Here is a 22,165-nt window from a genome sequence, read left to right as displayed (position 1 = left end):
AGAGCTGTCAATGCGAAAGACGTCAGATTTTACCAATCAGATCCTGATTTTGTTAAATTTCAGGGTTGGACGTAGATGCAAAATTTACAATTTACGCTTTCGGGAAAGCCGTGCATCTGCGAATTTCAGAAAATATTTCAGCCTTTGAAATGCAAATATTAACAAAAACATCCTCAAACGGCGCCGCGGATTAAATTTAAGGAAATATTACTGCAAAATTTGAAAATTTAAAAAGTTTGCACAATATTTTTTCTTTTATACAAGGAAGCAAAAATTAGGCATAAAACCGAATGACGTTCGGAGTCCTCTCAACATTATAAGGTCAAAAATAGTTCGCCCAAGATTAACATAATAGATAATTATGCAATGACACGCAAATAATTTGATTCAGATTCACAATCAGATTATTCAACGTTTTGCAGTATTTGCGTTATAGCTAAATGCGTGATCGATTGCACGATACGAAGTTCAGTCAGTCAAAACTTAATCTGATCACCCAATTTGCAGGACTTTAGTCAGCACCAATATTCTGTTGATCCATTAACGGGTCTGTACAAAAAAAAGTGGAACCAGAAGCGCTTTCATCAATCACATCTCTTTTTGAATAGGCCACGGATAAAAAGATTATTAAGTGTTACTTGATAATGGCGACAAAAAATGCCAAAGGGAACGTGGATCGCAAGAAAAAAGAGGAAAAAAGAAATTTAAAAGAAGAGATTAAGGTTATGTTGGATGAACAAGAAGAAGAAACCAACAGACCAAACAGGTGCAATAAATCCTTCAAAGTTGCCAGCAAATGATATTAAGATATCAGTTAGTTCTTCATGTTCTAACTTTAATTTTTGTATAATACTGTTGACCTGATACAACCTACAACCACTCATTCAACGTATTAAGTGCAATAATTAATGGCGGATTGCAGGAATCAGTGTTTTGGGCCACCCTTCGCGATGCTGTTGAAATACGTTGGAGCTGTCGACACTTTAAGGTGGCTCGATACAGTTTTTCAGGGCCAATACCTCCCAAGTTTGAGCATAAACTACGTCTCCATAAACAAAGTTTTGAAAAAAATTGCCACCACAGTTGTATTAGATGAAGATGAAAATTTGTTATGATCAGGGTTGCAACGGCATCGGAGTTGTCATGGCAACGAAATGACGCTATTACCTATTTTACTTGCAGCAGTATATCTCGGCACTAGGAACTGTTCTTCGAAAATCATTCACGGGAGCTTTTTCCTCCAATAGCAGCCTCGATGTTCGTGAAGTTTAAGCGAGATATTTTGGGATAAAGAGTTTGTGGTTAGAAATACGGTAAAAAATGGACAATCTTGGTGTTCGGCCGTTATCTGTAGAAAACGAAGCGCTTTTGACGTGCAATTTCACCTCAGGGTAGTTTCAGTCTTTTTAAAAACATTTGTGAAAGATCAAGGAGATAGCTTCAGCCGTTTGCTAGAAAGAAGGATTTGATTAGTATGTATCGAGGCGCTCAGTTAGCGGTTTTTTGAACATTTTGGTCTACTTTAACAAATTAGCGAATAATTTTTAAACCGCTCGATAGATTTTTTCAAAAATTTAAGATTCTTGAGATTAACCTTCCTTTTATATGACCTTTTAGTTTCAAGATTATTGATATATTGTAAGGCAGTAAAATAAAATGTGTTTACAAGTGTGAGCCTCTCATTATTCAGGGTATTGTGTCCAAGTTTCATATTTTCGTGCACAACAATAGCTAGCATTTTGCATATTTCAAATGCATTGTTAGTTACTGCTGTTCACGTGAAAATGAAACTTGGAGACAATGCCTTGAATAATTAGAGGCTTTCACTTGTAATGACGAAACTTCCGATAAAAAAGTAACAAATTGTAGCCCTTATTTCACTGCCTTACAACATTCAAAATATAAGGATTTGTATGGGAAAAAAAACCTATCGTTTCTGTAACCTACGAAAATGAAAGAATTTCTACCAAAAAAACAGCTTACCTTACTTAAAATGTGTGTTACGTCTCTCCTGTGTGGTCCACGGGCCGATTTAAGGTCGTTTTATGGGTTTTTATGAAAACGGTTTTCTCTCTATATAAAGGTTACCTTTATATAGAGAGAAAACCGTCGGCTGTCTTAACTTGACAGGCGGTTGTCACTTTTCTAATCTGCGGCACGTACCATTAGAAAAAGATTATGTGGGTGAGGGAAAGGGGGCGAAATACAAAAAATATTCCTGCAAAAGAAAGTCTTATGAAAAAAAATTCATGCACGCCGACTACCCTAAAAAACTCATGCAGTGAAAATGTAGCAAAAAAAAATGTACACAGCTCGAAAGTTCCCCACCCCCTCTATAACTTCTCTAATGGTCCGTCCCTTATAGTAAACCTCTGTTGTAGCCGACTAGGTATTGCAAACGCGATTTAGCGTTCGTAATAGCAGCAGACTGTATAGCACTAGCGAAGAATTTCTTTAGAAACATTCTCACTAAAAGGGTATCTTTTTTTTACGTTTACGGCCATTGCGATTGACACCGAATAGACGAGTCGTAATTCCGACCAAAAAGACAAATCTGATGATAAGAGACTGACTGAGGCTATGTTTCTCGTCCGGGTTTCTTAACAAAAAGAGCGGGCGGGCGCTGTTTTCGTTCAGTATCTGACTTTTCTATTATTGCTAAATAAATGCTTTCTTTATAAATTATTACCCGCCTCCAGAGATAAGTAGGAGCTCTTCTGTCAAATGAAACGTCAGACATTGATTAAACACAAATTTGGCGTATTTTGGTACATGTTTTAAACAACGCGATGCGTCATACGATATATCTCAATAGGCAACCTCGACGGCTTTCTCCAGGCTTCTCTATCTTTTGCTGCTGTTCTCCTAGTGCCCAGTAGCGCCATCCTGCTCTTATTCCTCAGTTCGTTTATGGTCTCCTTACTAAGCTCCTATCACCCTTTCCTCTTATCTCATTGACTGACTCTTTTGGCATGTGTTGTAGCTTTCTCGAGCAGGCGACCCGATTCATTAAAACCCTCCACCTCAAGTAGTTTAAGGCCAGGGTCTAATGGGTTTGCCTGTGGGAAATGACGATTTAGCTATAAGCCTATAACATCGGCACAGATTACGGAGCTGAATCAAAATTTCGCACACATTTTTTTCTAAAAATCTTAAATAACTCACAAATTGGTGGCAGGTTTATGAAAATAAATCAAGCAATAAAATTTTTCTCATTCATATAAAATAGTTCTAACACTTCACGTTTGGAATAAGTGTCCATTACACATCAATAAAAAACTACGAGGGAAAATATCATTTTAAATGCTCAAATTTAATCTCAAATTAATTTTAAAAATTTGATTTCAAACCTTGCGTACAATCATTCCAGACGTAAAAGTAAAGTATGTTTACCCTTTATCAGAAAAGCCAATCTATTTATTCAAACAAAATAAATTCGCTACCAATTTCCTTCATTTTCAACTTTTGGTCACTTGACATGTCACGTGACTAAAATTAAACGTTAAGGCACAAGAAGACCTCAAGATTTACTTTTGGGGAAACATTCATTTTGTTCTAGCATAGGTACTGGGCAATTCACAACCATTTGCGACAAGGGCCAACCCACGAAATGTGAATTAAAAGTGCAGCTTAGGGTGCACGTTGCTTCTTTTGACACCCATATACAGTTTTATGCAGACCAAATCATACCCTAGTCCAGTGTACGAATAAGAATTAGGTTTAAATCCACACCCACTTTCAGACCAAATGGCATTGAAACCTATTACCCTATTGCATCCGTTAGCCACGACCCTTGACGAGTAGTTACCGACCTTTGGAAAAGGTAGTGAATCGCATTCATCTTGTTTTTTTGTATTCACTTACGTTCACAATGAACATTCTTTTTCTATATATAGTTTAACACGGACACGGATTCCAAGAAAAAAGCAGTAAAAAAATCCTTTAATCCAGAAACACTAAACGTTGGGCCGGCTAAGAGACACGTAACAAATGATGAAGAGAACCCAGGAAGTGCACAAGCAGTAAAAAACTCCGGTAATCCAGAAACACTAGCCGTAACAAAGGATGAGAATAACCCAGGAAGTCCACAAGAAAAGGGTCGACAAGAACATAAAGAATTTGCAGTTCTAATAAATAAAGGACATCGAACAGGAAAGAAAGGCAATGTGTTAAGTGCGTTAGAAAAGAAATACAGATGCAACTTTCTTTATGCAGAAGTCGATATTTGGGGCTGGAGTGTTCAAAAATCTAAAAAAACCTTCTATATGGGAAAAATGGATGCTGTCGCTTTTCGTCCAGAGAAATCTGAAGTTTTAATCGTTGACTGGAAGACCTCCACTCAAAAAGGTACGGAAAGTTTAGAGACCTGGTGGGATAAAGCTGGAAACTTTGGTGACGCTCTTTATCAAACTTTAGTGTATCGCGAACTTTTAACAAAGCATTTGAAGCGTTCTACAGAAGTCGACATAAAGGTTGGTGTCATGTTAGTACCTTACCATCAATCAAATGAAGAGCTGCTTGTGCCAGGGTCATGCGTGGACTTCTCTCAATTAGAAATGGCAGGACTGTTAAGCGGACTCAAACAATATCGATGGGTTTGCCACGAATCTGAACTTGTCCACACCATAAATTTCCCAGGATGTAAGATGTTTAAAAAACTAGAAGAGCTGAATGAACTTCAGTGTGTGGATGAAGAAACTGACCTGTTGAAAGAAGGAATTTTATTGAAAGATGTAATCAGTGACGATGCTACAATTAGAGTCTTGCGTGAAGAGTTGGGACTTCTGCCATTAAAGGTGACTAGTGAAGTAGAAAACGAAGGAGAAGAAGAAACAAGAGTAGAAGGAAGAGATGGAGAAGATGGAGTTAGTGGTGGTAAAGGAGGAAGAGGAAGAGAAAGAAGAGCAAACGAAGTAGGAGATGGAGTGGGTAGAAGTGGTGGAGAAGGAGAAAAGTTAGCGTTAGAGTTGGGGTTAGTGTTGGTATGGTTCGGGGTAGGGGTAGGATTAGGGTTAGGGGTAAGGGCAGGGGTAGGTTTAGGGTCAGGGTTAGGGTTGGTATGGTTAGGGGTAGGGGTAGGGTTAGGGTTAGGGTTAGGGTTAGGGTCAGGGTTGGGGTTAAGGGTAGGGGTAGGGTTAGGGGTAGGGGTAGGGGTTGGGGTGTGGGTAGGGTCAGGGTTAGGATTAGGGTTTGTAGGGTTAGGTTTAGGGATAGGGGTAGGGTTAGGTTTAGGTTTAGGGCTAGGGTTAGAGTTACGTTAGAAGACAACGAGATAGAGAAGGAGAAGAAGTAAGAGATGGAGATGGTGGCGGTAGCGGAAGAAGAGAAATAAGAGTAAAAGGAGATGGAGGAGGCAGAAATGGTGGAGGAGAAGGAGAAAGAGGACGACGACGAGCTATAGAATGAGACAAAGAGAGATTTTGGTGGTGGCGCAGGAGGAGGTATGAGAAAAGGATGAAAAGGAAGAGGAGGACATGGAGATGGTGGTGGACGAGGACGAGAAAGAAGAGTACAAGAAGGAGAAGATCCAGAAGGTTGTGGGAGAAGGTGGAGGATGAGGTAGAAGTGGAGGATGAAGAGGAAAACAACGGGTTAAAGAAGGAGAAGGAGGATGAGATGACTGAGATGGAGATGGGGGTGAAGGAAAAGGACGAGGGGAGAATGAGGAGGGGTAGGAGAACGAAAAGAACAGGGAAAATGAAGACGAGTCAGCCTAGTCCCTAGGCGTTCCCCACACCGCGGTCACTTTTAAGGTTGAGGCGTTCCTTCTTGACCCGTTGTCCACGCAAAGCGGGCGAGAGAGAGAGAGTCTCTCTCGGTGACGTCACAGCTCACAGTAGAGTCCAGGATTGATCGAGGCGAGAACCCCTGGAGACTAGGCTGAGAAAGAGTAGAAAATGAAGCGAAGCGACAAGCTTAACAACATCAACACAACATCCTACACAACCAGATTCTTAAGGAAAAAGATATAGTTAAATATCTTGGCGTCACTGCACACCATAAGTTGTCTTGGAACGAACATATATGCTGTACAGTTAAGAAAGCTAATTCATCCATACGTTTTCTCCGACGAAACCTACAAATTAACCAGAAACACATCAAAGCTAATGCATACAAGACTCTTGTTCGACCACAAATCGAGTATGCGTCTACTATATGGGATCCTTTCACCCAAGAGAACCAAAATAAAATTGAAATGGTACAAAGAAGAGCTGCCCGCTTTGCTTGTAACAACTACAGACGCGAAGCAAGTGTCACTAGCATGCTTGATGAGCTAGGCTGGCGGCACTCGAAAATAGAGAGCGTTTTTCCGCACGATACCGAAAGCCAAGAAAGATCTTTAATAAATTCTTAAAGAACTCTTTAAATGTTACAAGTAGTCTAACTATTTAATTTACAATTGACAGCACTTTTTATCCGGAGGAATTATGAAACAAGAGCACAAGTAATGATCTGGAATAAATATTCTTTTAGTCAATAAAGAGTTGATTTACAAAAGTGTTTGCGCACTTCCAACTATCATCCGAGTTGATCATGCACCAGAGCAAAAACTTCTCAACAACCTCCCTCGTGAAGAACGCTATCTGTTGGCAACTTAACCACTTCACCATCAAGTAAAGTCAAACTCGAGTAAGTGTTTACGTTACCTTGGACATCGCGAGCATCGACATTTTCACTTTTTCAGTTTCAAAGGAAATATTTCATAAAAAGTGAACTGTCAAGTTTAAGTCGTAATCAGTTGAAAATTTGGGTAACGTTAGCGTGTTTATTATTTTTATTATTATTTTCTACAAAAGGGGAGTTTTTGGTAAATTCCGCCATAGAAGTAATCATCATAGTCACTCCTTTTATGAAATTGAGGAAAATAGTCTTCCGCAAGTACATGATGATTTTTTTTCCGAAGACATTTGTGATTTTTACATCCCTTTTTGAATATTTTCTCGGCAACCATTAGTTCATGATAGCAGCCACTAACATTGTCCAACATAGCATATATTTTTGGTCATACGTGTCAAAATGAAAAACATGTAATTATCATGAAAAAAGTCCTTGGAAAAAGAATGCTAAAAACGATCATCGGCCGATACACAGCTGCTGACGGCTTCATGGTACAGCGCAGTTTCAGGCATGAAATGACCTCAGGAGATATCAAAGGTCTTTCACAAGTTCGTCCATGTTATGTTCTACCGCTACTAGCCTAGCTTTGTCCATAGATCTTAGCTGAAGTAGAAGTTGAACAACTTTCTTGATGCCACTCCTAGGAGAAACATCAAGAAATACATATGGTAAAATCAAAATACGGAATGCTTAAAATAATACTTTGCATGCTTTCATTAGCGATCGAATACAAAAACAGAATAGGACCTTTGCAGAACTTGCTAATATCCTTGGCCGATACCACTTAGGATCAGCTTGCTGGATGACAAGTCTCATTCAGAGCCATCGGGCAAAGCCTCCCTAGGTAAATTCAAACGTCTTTCAAGTCTTCTAGTGCAGTCAGTTTGGGTAATTTTCGGCAGAGTTATTCAACTAGAATTTTTTCGCTGGATAGCACTCAAACCTTTCTGATGGGAATAAACGCTCAGATGGCTTGCCATTCAGCGAGACGTTGCTAAGTGGTATCTAAGCATATGATCAAAGGGCCTATTCAGTAACTATTCGAGGTACTTCAACTTGGTTTATTCGAAGCAAAACAAGATTAAGGTGGAATTTAACTCTTTTATCCTCAGAAGTTACCAAAGTTGATTTGCGTAATATCAAAAAAATAAACAACGCCGCGGAAGGCTTCATTTTACTTTGTTCGCTAGAAAAATTAAAACGCTTATTTTTATTGAAGAGGGTTAAGCTAGGCCTCTCCCGATCGCAAAATGATAAAACTTCTAACCGACATGTATAATAACTTGCTTCCTTCACTACAAGATTTTAACCTAAACCCCTGGTAGATTGACGATAGCTACTACATGGGGAGTTCTCATGCCTTCAAACTACCAAATTTGTATGGCTAAGTGTCTTAACTGTCATGGAGACGATTTGACCAAATAAATGTTCAATAGCACGGCTCTAGAGTGCAAAAAGTCCACTTCCGGTTGACGTGCGTTGCTCACAAACGTCGTTGCTTAAACTCCCCATAACAATTAATGAATGAGGCTGAGTATCTTATGAAGAATTTATGGAGATCGAGAAAGGTGTTATCCGTCGAAGCCGTAGGCCGAGGCGGATAACACCCTTCGAGATCTCCATAATTCTTCATATAATATGAAAGCCGAATTCAATAATTGTTTTATTATTCATTCAAAATAATTCTTAGTTTAAAAACGTGACCAAAACATGCTTACCTCCATCGATGTTAAGTTCATCTTCGATAGTGCACGTTCAGGGTTGTTCAGCTCCGCAAATATTCTCCAAACAGCAGATGTCGCCCTTCGAGTTGTCTTCTTGCTGTTCTTGCCATGTTTTAAGCTATTATTTCGCCTAGTTCTTACTCTTGAAACGAGTGAAATGTCCGCCATTTTAGTCTCCACAACCAAAACAACTCAACCTCGTCCCTAGGTTTTCTCGGTTAACGGTTTCTGCATTTTTGACGTCATTTCCTCGTTAAACACAAAATTCTTCCAAATGTGGTCATCAGCTACTGGTTATGGTGAATTATGCAAGTGCTTTTAGCCAATCAGAATCGGGGAAATATTTTGAATGAATAATAATATCCATGAACTCCCTAATGACGCATGTTCATGCTCGCGCACCACTAAGCATCTCATATTCTCATAGTCGTCTTCGTTTTAGAATCTAAAGGTCTCTACCAAAATTACTAAAGTTGTCAAAAAGTTACCTGGCTTTCTTTCTTTCGGCTTCTGGACATCCAGCACTTGAGCGCTGCATACTGGTTGCTAACGTAGCGAGATAGCGCGCAAATGCCTCTAACGAAGATAATGTTGTCTGTTGTTGATCGTTAAACCATTGTTTTGGAAACGAGGCTGTAATCTGAAACAGAATCACAAAAAATCTTATTCCTTAAGGGGTCTAACGTCTTGAAACTTCGAGAAGGTACTGAGCCTAAATATCCTAAACGATTCTCTTAAAGCCAAATTACACGGTACTTCTTCGTCTTATACAATAAGTCTACGAAGGAGCGTTATCACAGCTACGACATTTATTAGCCAACGACTCGTAAATAAGTACACTTGTGGAACATTGATATAACGAATCTCCTCGGTACAACGTACGACTTGCTTTACCCCAGCAATAGTAAAATATCTGAAAAGGAACCTCGATATAACGAAACCTCGTTAAAGCGAACTCTTGGCCCTTCGTTGTATCGAGGTTCCACTGTACATCTGTCTACTTTTGAGCTGAATTCAACGTTGTTTAACCCGATATTGCAAGACAACAGGTAAAAGCTATATTCTTACCGCCTTTGCCTTCTCCAGGCTGTCGTAGTAAAGATGTGAGTGTTGCAGAGCTAACAACAGGTATCTGTTCAGCAGTCCATCTACCGCCATTTCTTGAAGTCTAGCGGATGAAATAAGTCCCTCCCACTTAAGAATGTTACCTAACAACTGCAAAAGAATTCAAAAAGAAACGCAAGGAGCTAAACGAAAGAAATCTCTCAGAACTGTTTTTGCTTACGCTTAAAAAATTCTAATCAAATTGAAATTTATTCTTTTATTTACCTGTAAATTTCCGATACCTGACTTGGACTCTCACTGACTGACTAAAGACCACGTGACCAGTGTTATCCTGCATCTGAAAAAATTCAGCGAGCGTTGTTCCCGCTGAATATAAGGTCACGTGGTAACTTATCGACCCATAACAGTCGTTTTCGGTTCTCCTAGACCAACTTTCCTAGTTTTCCATACCAATCCTTTAAAATTTCGAAATTTTTAAACGGTCGTAAAATATTTCCTTAAGCATTACAAAGTTCAAATTTTCCTTTTTTTTCATAACAGATAATTTAAGCCCTTTTAAGACATAAGTGAAAGATAAAAGGACAGAAATTCAAAATTTTACAAGGATTTGTGTTGTTTTCCCTATACAAATCCTTCCAAATTTCGGTGGCCATTGCATTCGCTACTCTTGAAATATACGGCTGAAAATTCTCAAGCTACCTAGTTTGCAATGTGCTGTTTCCGCTCACAAAATTTTCGAAAAGCAAACTATTTGCGGGTTTAAACAGAAAGTTGATCACGTGACCAACTATTGCAAAAGGCCTATCACAAACGCACAAATAGCCTGCGTGGCAGGCGTTCTCGAGCTCTAATTCCCTTCCCCTTCCGTTTCGAACGCCTGCCACGCAGGCTAACATACAAAAGGCCATTGTGAAGCTTGACCTTCACTGAAAACCTTGCTTAGCGTTGCCTTACAGTGTTTAAAGTAAATACCTTCACACAACTCCAGAATTGTCTCTGAAAGAAGGGCAGAGCACCAGAAGCCTTATTATCCAGTAAACTGCCAAAAATACAAGGGAAGAGGATGGAAACAATGAGAAATGTACCTAACAATGAAGACTTCCTTCTTCCTTTTTGTTAAGACACATTATTTTAGACATTCTTCGTCCTCAAGCATTTTTTAAGACCTCATACAATGCTTAGTTGCTCTGTGTCCTAAGAGGGAAATGGAGAGTTGTTGGCAGCCTATTACCTCTGGAGCTTGCAGGATAAAAGAAAAATAATAATTATTACCTTTTTGGATACAGAGGAACATATACATCATCGCTAACACATCGCCGCATACGAGTAGTTATTGCGGCAAACAGCGACTGTAGAAGAAAGTATCAACAAGAAATAAATTGAAAGTACTTGCATGGTATGACAATTAAAATTAATAAAGTCAGCAAATAAAAATCAGAATTATCTTCACAAGAGTATGTTTCTGAGGTTAATACAGTATAACACCTCAAAATCTTTTCAGATCAGAAGCCTGGGAAAGGATTAATGCTGTCTCCCTAAACTAAGACATATAAAATATCCTACATATCATTCGTTAACAGTAGTGATTGATACAGTGGAACCCTGCTGTTCCACCTCATTTATACAGCCACCTCGTCATTAGGGTCACATTGATTTGTTCCAAAAAATGGCCCATACATTTTCTTATAAGAAAACCGTTTAGCATGTCTTACAGCTCTATATGGCATATTATATAATCCCAACATGTATATTTCTCTTTTAATTTACCTTGTTAATAGGGCCAAACCAAACTACAGGTGCATCACTGTTTACAGATGAAAGACAAGTGCAAACGAACACCGATAATCTATTTTGACGATCAATATTTTTTACCTGTGTTGTCTTGTTTTGAGCCTGGAAGTTAGGATACACCTCAGCCATTCCTCTTATTAATTTAATGGCTAGTGTCGTCTGTTTCTGGGATAATGGATCCCACACGTGTTCAAAAAGACCTGTATAAAAATATGAAAAGAGTAGAATCAACACCCTGGCATCCACAACAGTTAGTTCATTGGAGAAGTCATCTCAAGGAGAGTAGCCCCTCACCGCCTGGCATTACATTTAACTCTTTCCCATCCAAAACTGATAACAGATAGATTTAGAATCACGTTTACAGCCAACAACAAATGTCAATTTGTACCATGTGGCCAAGTTTTCCTTCTACTTGTTGTTTGCGGTTCATTATACCCACAAAAAATCATTAGTAATATCATTTCATGCCAGTTTCATTCATCACAATTAGTTTAAGTACAATATTTTATTAGACTTTCTAAAAGACCTTTAAAATTTTTTTCCTGGTTGGTTATTCCTGACTTCACTTGATTTTTCTTGCTCGCTTCGCTCACTAAGAACTTATGAGGTCTACTTGTAGCAAGCTTATCTCCTCATTTCCAATTTTAAGAAATTGCAAAATTGAATCTGACATTTGTTGTTTGCTGAAAACACGATTCTAAACCTCTCCAAAATGTCTCTACCAAAATCTGAGTACAGTTCTTCTAATTGGTTGAAATGAAACACCCTAATGGTACATGTTGATCATAGTTGAAAGCCAGGGCTGTCACCAAGATTTTAAGTTGTCAGCTACAGTGACAGTATATAAATGTAATTAGTTGGCGGGAACTAAACAGCTACAAAATTCTTTTGGGTGTAATTTCCTTGTTTCCTATGAAATTAGCGGGCAGTCATACTCTTAGTAGCCGTGGGAAATCCCTAACCCCTTGCCTTTAGTGAAAGCCCTGAAAGCTATCTTTCAGTATGCAGCAGATCAAAACCCAGTCAAAGGTCAGAACAAAGGCATTGGAGTTTGTAGCAAGAAGGGTCTCATGCTGCCCGAAGCAGAGCCTGCTTTACAAAAGAGAAAGGCTGCTCTACTCACAACCTTCCTTGTAATCAAGCTTCAGCAACATGGCATACAATAAAATGGTACTGCTTATACTCACCAACTAGTTTTGGAATAAGAGTCTTCTCTAACACAGCTGGAATCAGTTTGACATCAGGATCTTCAACATCAATATCGTATGGATCATCTCCACAGCCAAACAATACAAGACTTTTATACCAGCGGAATTCTTCAATTTCCATGCTCTTGGCCTAAAAAGAGAAAGAAAAAGGTTTTAAAAAATAAACTTTACAACTATATCTCCTTCTACTTGAAAATTGAGATAGCAGAAAGAGAATTCTATTCATCTTGACACAGTATACAAAAAAAGCTGCCTTAAATTTGCCACATTATCACGCACACAGTGAAGTAATAACTGCAAAGGATTGTTAAATACTTTCATTTGTCCCCAAATGGTCCATTTTTCACACTCCTTTAAACTGAAACAGCAAAGAATGCTAATTTTAAAAGCATGATTTGAGGCTGCCTGCACAAGGACATTTGGGACATTTGTCATGAAAACATTGAACCCAAACTCAGCCACAAAGGTTTTTCCAAAAAGATAAAATTTTAGCTTTTTCCCCACTAAAACAAAGTCTGATGCTTTCCATTGAAACATAGTCACAGTTTTAGACCTCACCGAGAATTAAAAGGTCTACAGACTAGAAATGATTCAACATTTGATGAAAACTAGGTTACATTTTTCACTACCAGCATGAATGATTGAGAATTGCAAAGTGATTCTATTTCTTAATTCTCTGGACAAAATCCTGCTATGTTGCTATGTGACCATTCAAATGATACATCTTTTGCAGCCCCTTCGTGCTGTACTATTATTTTGCTTTTCAACACATTAGCAAATAAATTTTCAATTCTTTTCAGATTTTGAATTTGGCTCCTTCTGGGAGTGAAAGGGTTAAAACAATTTAGTAGAATGCAGGTACACTATAGAGCAGAAACCTTCAAAAGTGAACTATGCATTCATTTCCATGGTGTGCATCAGCAACACACACAAAGTTCTTGTCAAGTTCAGTTCCACATCCATTTGCTCACAATGTTCATAAAAAAGGTATCAGTTGTACCTCGAATGGATTCCAGTCCAAAAGTTGAAGTCTAATAAATGGAGCAAACAGTTTAGGAAGACAAAGTGAAATATATGCATTCGTATAACAGTCTTCATGTTTGTTCTTCCATTCTTCAAATCTTGACTTTATAGAGTCGATTGAGCTGAAGTCCTCAATGACATCTTCAAAAATGGCCTTCTCTTCTGACGTTATTCTCTCTACAGAAAGGTAGAAGAAACAAAAGTGACAGATGATTATATTTGTAAAGGTAATAGCATGATTTGTAGTGATATTTGGCATAAATACCACAAGTGATATTTCAAAATTGTTATAGGTAATTTCATGAGCTGTTAGGCTGGTATTTACCCCAAATATCACATACAAATTATGCTATTATTTTGAAATATCACGAGTGGTATTTACGCCAAATATCACGTACAAATCATGCAATTATTTGTTTATATTACTACCCACAAAAGGTTTGTAGTGTTCACATATAGGTATTTCAAATTAAGCTGAAAAACCACTGTTCTAAGCCAATCAAATTGCAGAAATTTCTCATGTAGTAGTATACACTAAGAAAAATATGGTAAAGAACAGTAAAACTATAAAATCAACCAATAAAAATTATTAATTCAGCTTGAATTAACGTGCATGTAGCGACCAGTATCCAATTCACTTCTGCATCCCTACCTGTGCAATGAGCGGAGATTTTTGGCTACATGCTTCATGAATAACATTGCTTTGAAGACATATCAAATTCAAGAAAACTGAGCCGGTAGAAGATTCAAAACTACCTTGTGTGAGAAATCACTTTAAATACATAGATGAATCTGAAATTTACAACTACTAACAGATGCAATTTTTAGATAATTGATTCATTAATGGGATGTTGTGGGAATCTTGACCTAGCCTGAAAGTAGTAACACAAAAAATTACTTGTTTCTGCCCTGAATTTGACAGCATCTGTTTCAGTTTCTTCATCATCAGTAGACTGTCCTTCATGATGAGTATCAGGTTGGGATGTTTTTTTCTCTTTTTCTCTATGTTTCCTCCTACGTGCTCTTCTTCCTTCTCTCTCAGCAGCACGTCTCATCTTGTTCTGATCAGAGGGTTTAGATGAACTTTGACTTTGTCTTCCTGTTAGATGAGATAAAAAATGTAAACAATACACCCTGACGTCACATTCTGTTTGGCTCTTTCAGGGGAAAGACGAAGGGAAAAAAACTTACCTAGGGATAATGTATAGGATTTCAAAGGGATGAAAGCATTTGATACATGTATTTGACCAACTTAGATCTTATGAAGTAAATCAAAACTGGGATTCTAGGGAAAAGTTGACAACGGTCCCTTGTGACTTAACGTGACTTATCTCTTGTCTTTAGGTGACAAGGGATCTCTTCCCCATGCACAAGTTAGAAGACAAAGTTGTCCTTGACTATTAAACCTGACAACATAACAAATTGGTACAATGGACATGGATCTGCACCCAAAGAACTTTCCTATCAGTTCGGGGGCGAATAGTGTAAGTAACATACAAAAACAGTCACTCACCAGCTTGAGCATTTAAGAAATCTTCTGCCTGATCATTGACGTCCAGTTGTCTTCTCTGCACCAGACTACTGGCTCGATTCTTTAACAATGCATGCATTGACCTCTCAAGCTCGTCAATTTCTGGAACCTGTGCAAGATGAGAAAGAGGCATTAATCTGGATCCTCTTTGACTTTTAAAACCCTTTTGTTGTTGTGAGAGAGATATATAAGGACGTGGTGACAACGTGTGGGAAAGTAACAATGTTTCTTTCTTGTGGTTGGTTAATTGCTGGCAAATTTGTTTTGTGGGAGAATAAATCATAAATCAGTCAAAACAACAAAATAAAATCAGATCAACTTTGAAAAAGTTATTAAACCTTACATGTTCATGAATTGGAAAAGTAACACCAAAGTTTTCATGAAAAAAAAATATGGAAAGAAAAGAAATATGTGAAATAAGCTCCTCACTCATAGCAAAGACTGGTAAATGAAAGGTTTGACCCATTTTGAACAACAAAATATCCATGAAAGGACGGAAGGTGTAAGAAGTCAAGATCAAAGAGAGAAAAGCATTTGACAAGTCTCTTCTCATGATTCCATCTCTCATTCCATGCTTGTATCACCCACCTTGTTATTAAGGCATTCTATCAAGTCCCTGACATACCCCCTCATCTCTTGGAAGAAACTGAATCTCTGCTCAGCATTTCGCCCTTGGCGTTCAAGTTTTTTAATGCTTCCTTGTGCAGTTTCCAGCTGCTGTGTGACTTTTTCTTGTTCCATCTGATGTCCACGATGTACCTCCTGCAGAGAATTTAACTGTTGTTTCATCTTGTCACAAATCATGTCAACGGTAACAGCATGACGTGAATGTAGTGAAGTGGCAGTTAGAGCAGGTCCATATGTTTGGTTTCCATTTGTGTGCGTGTTGGCATATCCTGTTCCATATGAATAAGGTTGTCCCTGGGCATATTGAAACATTGAAGATTGGTCGTCAGTATATGGCTGTTGATAAAGTGAGTTTGTCACAGCAGTAGTATGTGGTAATTCTTGTTCCACCAAAGGAACAGGAACTCCTTTTACTCCTTTACGGATCTGTTCATCTTCCCAACGCTTCAATTCCTCATCCTCCACCTCCTCGTTGTCTGATTTGTCCTCCAGTTCTTGATTTGCAAGAGCGGCCTCAACTTCTCGCCGACGATCCAAAGCAGGAAAGCCTCGTTTTCGTGCTACAGAGAATGTTATAGCACCTTCTTCACCTTCATCATCACTGACATCATTTTCATCTTCCCTGACTAAACGCCCAGTGGAAGCAGAGTGCCCCTCATATCTCTTTGTGTCATCCAGGGGAATAAACTCCTGCTCTGTCTGCCTGGCCATTTCACGCCTCTTGCGTGCAGCATGGATTGTAGCTGCATCTGGAATACTGATATCAGAAATGCCTGTTTTTATATTAGAGTTTGTAACTGGCTCTTTCTTTATAGACCCTGATTCAACAGAGTCAACATCGTCATTGTCTGAGACTTCCTCATCTTCCCTTGCCATTTTACTTAGCTCAGCACGCAAAGCGGCAAGTTTCTCATCAGCATCATCTTGCCCCTGATCAAAGCTTCCATCTCCAACAGATCTCTTCTCGTCGATTTTATCTTTCTTCTTGCGTTCCTGCTCAATTCTCTTTGCCAAGCGACGACTTTCCTTGGACTTTTTCACCTTAAAAACTTCACCATCGTCCGCAATGTCATCATCAAAGCTCAAGAGGGAATTAGCAGAAGAAGTTCCCTTGATCTTTGACTTTGGCTTCTCTTTTGGTTTGGAAATTTCAGTGTCAAAGCTGAGAAGCGGGTTTGCAGAAGAGACTACATTGGTCTTGATCTTGACCTTTCCTTGCTCTTTTTGTTTAGAATTATCGCCCGAACTTTCCGTTATGGTTGGAACGTTCTCTGTGTCTTCTTTATTCCCGTTTTCTTCGTCTTCATCAACAACTTTTTTCCGAAAATTTCGTCTGCCATGTTTCTTGAACATGGTGGCCATGATAGTCTGATGGGCGCGCAACGCATCACGGGAATTCCTTCTTTGCGCCTGACTGTTTTCATATTTTCGGAGACCAACAATTCTTTGTGTTGAGGATTTTATTTTTATTTTCGAGTTAAGATGTCTTACTTTTACGGCGGTGGCGGTGGCGGAGGACAAAGACAACCGAGACTGAATTATCAACCTAATCTAGATTTTAACTTACTGGCCACGGTACGCGATGAAATGCTTCGCAAGGAGGAGGAATACAGAAAGGAACAACAGAGAATCGAAGCTGAAAAGAAAAAGTTAACCAGCTATCTGACGCAGTTACAAGCCATGGTTCGGGATCTACCTGGGTGAGAACTTTTCTCATATGCATTTAAGAAACCTGTTAGGCCTGGTTATTAACACTATTTTAGGGAACGCTGAAATTAATAAACATTTATAGTAAAAACATAAACAGCCATGACGTGTTACAAATTTACAATTGTGGGTAAAGATAGTTGAATTGCATGGCAATATATTTCAGCCTAGTAAAACTGGAGAAAGCATGATAATTTATCAACACACTGGTTTAAACAATAGTGGAAACCATATATAAACTTTATGCATATATTTTGAATTGAGGTTACAGTGCGACTACTACATAACCAGGGCCACAGACAAAGTTGACCATTCAGATTGCAGAAAAGTAACAATTCATGTCTGAGAAAGTTTGTTGTCACTCATAATCGAAAAAATAAAAAAACATGGATCAAAAGCAACCAATATTACAACCTACAGACATGATCTTTTGAACCACTGAAGAAAGCCGGTTTTGTGAGAGGGCTGTGAGAGTCAATGACGGAGGCAAAAAAACATAAACATTAGTTACATTTTTGACTTGCAACACAATAACATTTCAAAAATAATTCTGCTTTTCATGATTTTCAGAGTTTCACCGTAAATCTTTGTACTATTGATATTTGCACTTTCAGCAGTTTAAAATTTATAGTCATTTAGCAAACTAAATAATTTCTTTGTATTATATATGACTGCTCATTCTTTACTAACAGAACATATAAAAAGAAATTTACTTATGATGTGCTCTCTGGAATTGCCACCTGTCTGCTTGATGGTACAGTCTTTGAGATTGTGAAGGGACTTGAAGACATACAACAACTGTCTGAGAGAAATTTGCTCAACAAAAGAATGAAATTAGTTAACTCCCAAAAAGGTACTACTTCTATGAATTAATATATTTTAGTCATAAGAATTAAAAGTTTCGTTTCTTTTGCATCCAGATAAAAACTAGTATAAATGCTTGAAGTAACATCCTGCTTCAACCTCAAGTTTAAAATAACAGAAATTATGGTCACTGCTCGAAATAACGACAAGTTCACATAATTTATTGAGGACAGAATTGGAAGAACAAACTAAGGTTCCCTGAGCACTAATTTGAGTATTTGTCCATGACTGTTCATTCCTTGTATATGTTATGGGTTAAAATTGAATTCAGGTTAAAATTTATAAACCATTCTTAATTTTCTTGTCTCATAACCCTATTATTATTCATGAATTAGGGCTTGGGCGACAAAGGGAATTGTTGGGATTTAGTCTAGATAATAAAAAAATTTAACCTGAATTTAATTTTGAGCTATAACATATATACTTTCAGGTTTCTATGTTATAGCCATTGCCTTGTTAGTCTTCTCTGTTATGACATTCACTAACTGCATGAAATGGACCAATTTCGATATATTAAAATTCATACTTTGCTCTGAGGCGTAAGGGAATGAAACAAAGGAATAAATCTTGAGGTTCAGCCATGAACAATTTTTTAATCCCAGTTTTGTTCCCCTAAGCATCGTAGCGAGGGATGAATATAAATATATCAAAATTGGTCTTTTGTCCTATAATTTTCAGCTCAGCGAATGGAATTATCCAAGAAACAAAGGGATGCCATTCAAAGCTGTGAACAACGGCCTCATAACCTTCCCCTTGTTGAGGCTTCCAATGCTCAGGAAAAGAAGGTATTGGAGCTGGCCCCTTGCATGTAATAAACAATTTTTTACTTATAAAAGAACTTATAAATAAGTAAAATGTCAGGTAACAGTAAATGTAATATTTTCTAGCATAAATTTCAACCTTGAGGGTGGGGTGTACCTGTGAAGTGCTCATTGTTTTGCTACAGTTGATTCTGAAGTAATGCGTGCTATATGATAATTGTTTTTTTTGTTTGTATGTTGTGTCAGTCTGACAGTATTAAAAAAACTGATGGTTGATCCTACAATGTGTTATGACAAACAAAAAATACAATAAGGCCGATTTTCTTTTCTTAATAACTTGCTCTTTACTGGATTTGTTAAATTTCTCACATCAATTGCCTCTGATTACTGTCAGTAAGGTACTGCCTGGTCCCAAGTCACTCGCAATCACTTTTTTGGGATATTTGAGTTAATTATTAAGGAAAGCCTGGAGTGATTTTGTGTCAATTAGTTATGGTGAGTCCTGGGACTCATCTTTCAAAAAATCATGAGTCCCTGTCCATAACCAATGAGTCCCAGTAAACTGTTAAAAAAAACAAGGAGTCCCAAATTGAAAATGCTTGGACCTTTATGTAACCAGACAGTTAATCTGAAGACAGACAACAAAACTCTTTATTACAAATGAATGTTTAACAGAAAAACCGTCAGGGATGTGTGACACTTGTACTTCAATAGCTGATAAGGTGATATTCGGCAAAGAAATATCAAAAAGGATGTATATACGTCCCAATTCAAATGAAACTGAAATTGATATTCAGTCCTTTCGGCTGAACAGTGCCTAGTTGAAAAATCAACCGCATCTCACATTGCTTTCATTGAATGTTAAGTTAGTACCACTGCATAATGCCACACCACGCACCTGGACATACATGTACTGTGGCCAGTGAGTGTGAATAACAATTTCAGTTTCATTTGAATTGGGACATTATGTACATCCTGTGCATGCTATTACGCGTGTGCATGCCTTTATCATTTTTATGATGTCTATGATATTGTGTAGTACTGTACAATGGTTTTTTCTTGGGCTGAAGAACTGATACCATCGTATTTTCTAAATTAATAAGCCCTTCATCAAATGTGTTTGAAAGAAATAAGCCTGCCGAGGGGTTTAAAAAAGGATTTACTGTATGTAACCTTCAGGTAAAGTTTAAAGACATATACAATGCACTGAGGCCAACAACACTGGATAGGATGCTTGTCCACCATAATACCAGATCTGAGTGGCAAGAGACAATGTGGAGCAAAGTTTCTTGTCTAAGAACAGAATAGCGAGGCTTGAGCCACGACCTTACACAGATTAAGGCATTAGCCCCTTTACCACCATGCCTCTATTTTGTCAGTAATTAGATGGAATTTACTAAACATCCCTTTACAAATCTCTAAAAACAATTTGTATTTCCCAAGGATTTGGAAGAGAAGTTAGAAAAAGAAATTTCTCATGTGGATCAGAAATTGGTTTTGGAACTGGACCAGTTAGTTAGTGATCAACAGGCAACGCTCCAAGTAAGTCTCATTTTGTATACTACTTTTGTGTCATGCAAATAAAATAAAATAGACCTTCTTTTGTGTAAATATAACCTTAGATCTTCAGGTAGTATTTTTACTTTCTATGCCAGCTGCTCGATCGAAGACGTTAGGTGATAGAGCCTTTATGGTAAGAGCGCCAACGCTCTGCAACTCTCTTCCAAAAGAACTTTGTGCGATTACTGTGAACAGTTTTAAGGCGCATATATAAGACTTATCTTTTTAGAACTTTATATTGGTGAGCAATTTTATATTCAGTTCTTAATTGCATGCATATATATTCTTTTATTGTTATTTATTTATTTTTAATGCATCATCTGTTATTTGTTTCTTGTAAAGTAATGTAGTTGTAATGCACAGCTGATCATTCTCATTTTAAGCTGCACACAATAAGTTCATAAATTATTATTATTATTATCATTATTATTAAATGAAAATGTAGAAATCCTCTCTGTCATGGTGATGTCCCACTACGTTTCTTGCTCCATAGTGTAGTTTATTTTTTTTTACCTGAAAGAGATCCATTGCATAACCTTTCTTTTTAAGAGAGAATTTTGAGTGTTTGTAATTACATAAAAATTACCTGGGATTAACTGGTCGACATACCAGTAATAGAAAAATGTTATGCTAAGACACTATTGATTATCCTTTTACAGAGAGCTGGTGTGCCATTGTTTTCAATTACAAATAATCCAGATGATATCCGACTTCAAATGTACATTCTGGATTTCATACAGCGACTGGACCATTCACCCAGTTAAAAATAAATGATGTGAGGAGAGTAGGGACATAATGAATAGAGGTTTCATAGTCACTCAAAAAATATTAATACTCTACTGTTGAAAGGCACATGGAGGGGGCACATGGGGATTTCTGAACATTGGAATCCTGAGAATTTCTTGCCGTCTGGATGGAAATAGATTACCCGGTATGTCCAACAAAAATACAGATTGATGAAGACCTTTTTTGGTCTTGAAACACCACTGGAAAAATCATAAATTACTGACAAATTTTTGTGGTGGTCCAGACATAATCAGTACAGCATTTTGAATTATGCAGGGTTTGGATGCATCACTGGATGTATAAATATATTATAAAGATAGACTTTAACCAGTACGCCACCACTGGTTGTTGTCATGGTAACCAAAAAACAAATTTTTTGGTTTCTTAAAAAATATATTTTAGTCTTGGAGATTTAAATTTGTTTATGGTTGTATCTGTGTAAAAATAATAATAATAATAATGGAAAGATTTGAAGGTGAAAAAAAGAGATTGGTCTGTTAATCATTGTTTAAACTCTTTCTTTATAATTACTATTGTTATTCCATAATTCTGAAGGCGCCACTGGCCTTTTTTTCACATGAAAACTGTACCTTATTGACAACACTAAAATTAACAAATAACTACTGCATTTTCCTGTGCATTAATTTACTGAAAATTTATGTCCTGCAGAAAAAACTGGGAATGACAGTTCTGAGACCCTAAGTTTAATAATTTTCTGGGGGATCATGCCCCAGATCCTGCTAGGTTGGCCTGCCTTCAGTGCCACGTTTTTTCTTCCCTGCGTGCATACACCTTCAAAATCTCATGCTAAACCCCAGGCTGAGCTGGTTGTTCAAACACTGGATAGCACTACCCACCGGATAAATTACTATCCAGCAGATAAATATTAGGGAAACCAGT

The 22,165-nt window shown here is 37.7% G+C and overlaps 3 protein-coding genes across 3 annotated transcripts; 2 read left to right on the top strand and 1 right to left on the bottom strand.

Moving 5' to 3' along the window:
* Window positions 1–4,217: 4,217 nt before the first annotated feature.
* LOC140929828 (uncharacterized) lies at window positions 4,218–5,724 on the top strand. The gene is made up of 2 exons (XM_073379528.1): window positions 4,218–4,972; window positions 5,436–5,724. The coding sequence occupies exons 1-2, from the start codon at window positions 4,266–4,268 to the stop codon at window positions 5,722–5,724; spliced, it is 996 nt and encodes a 331-aa protein (XP_073235629.1). The 5' UTR covers window positions 4,218–4,265.
* Window positions 5,725–6,452: 728 nt separating this feature from the next.
* On the bottom strand, window positions 6,453–16,961 carry LOC140950515 (PAX3- and PAX7-binding protein 1-like). The gene is made up of 11 exons (XM_073399758.1): window positions 15,549–16,961; window positions 14,943–15,069; window positions 14,328–14,528; window positions 13,407–13,606; window positions 12,386–12,536; window positions 11,280–11,398; window positions 10,680–10,756; window positions 10,380–10,446; window positions 9,411–9,557; window positions 8,831–8,982; window positions 6,453–7,258 (listed from the first exon to the last, which is right to left on the bottom strand). The coding sequence occupies exons 1-11, from the start codon at window positions 16,947–16,949 to the stop codon at window positions 7,150–7,152; spliced, it is 2,751 nt and encodes a 916-aa protein (XP_073255859.1). The 5' UTR covers window positions 16,950–16,961; the 3' UTR covers window positions 6,453–7,149.
* Window positions 16,962–17,005: 44 nt separating this feature from the next.
* LOC140950827 (protein DGCR6-like) lies at window positions 17,006–21,321 on the top strand. The gene is made up of 5 exons (XM_073400052.1): window positions 17,006–17,287; window positions 17,987–18,147; window positions 18,837–18,943; window positions 20,363–20,461; window positions 21,139–21,321. Exons 1-5 carry the CDS (start codon window positions 17,070–17,072, stop codon window positions 21,241–21,243), a joined length of 690 nt encoding a protein of 229 aa, XP_073256153.1. The 5' UTR covers window positions 17,006–17,069; the 3' UTR covers window positions 21,244–21,321.
* The last annotated feature ends 844 nt before the right edge of the window (window positions 21,322–22,165 follow it).

This window comes from Porites lutea, chromosome 1 (assembly GCF_958299795.1).
Source record: "Porites lutea chromosome 1, jaPorLute2.1, whole genome shotgun sequence".
NCBI classification, from domain to species: domain Eukaryota; kingdom Metazoa; phylum Cnidaria; class Anthozoa; order Scleractinia; family Poritidae; genus Porites; species Porites lutea.
Note: the sequence above shows the minus strand (reverse complement) of the source record. Positions and strands in the feature narration are given on the sequence as shown.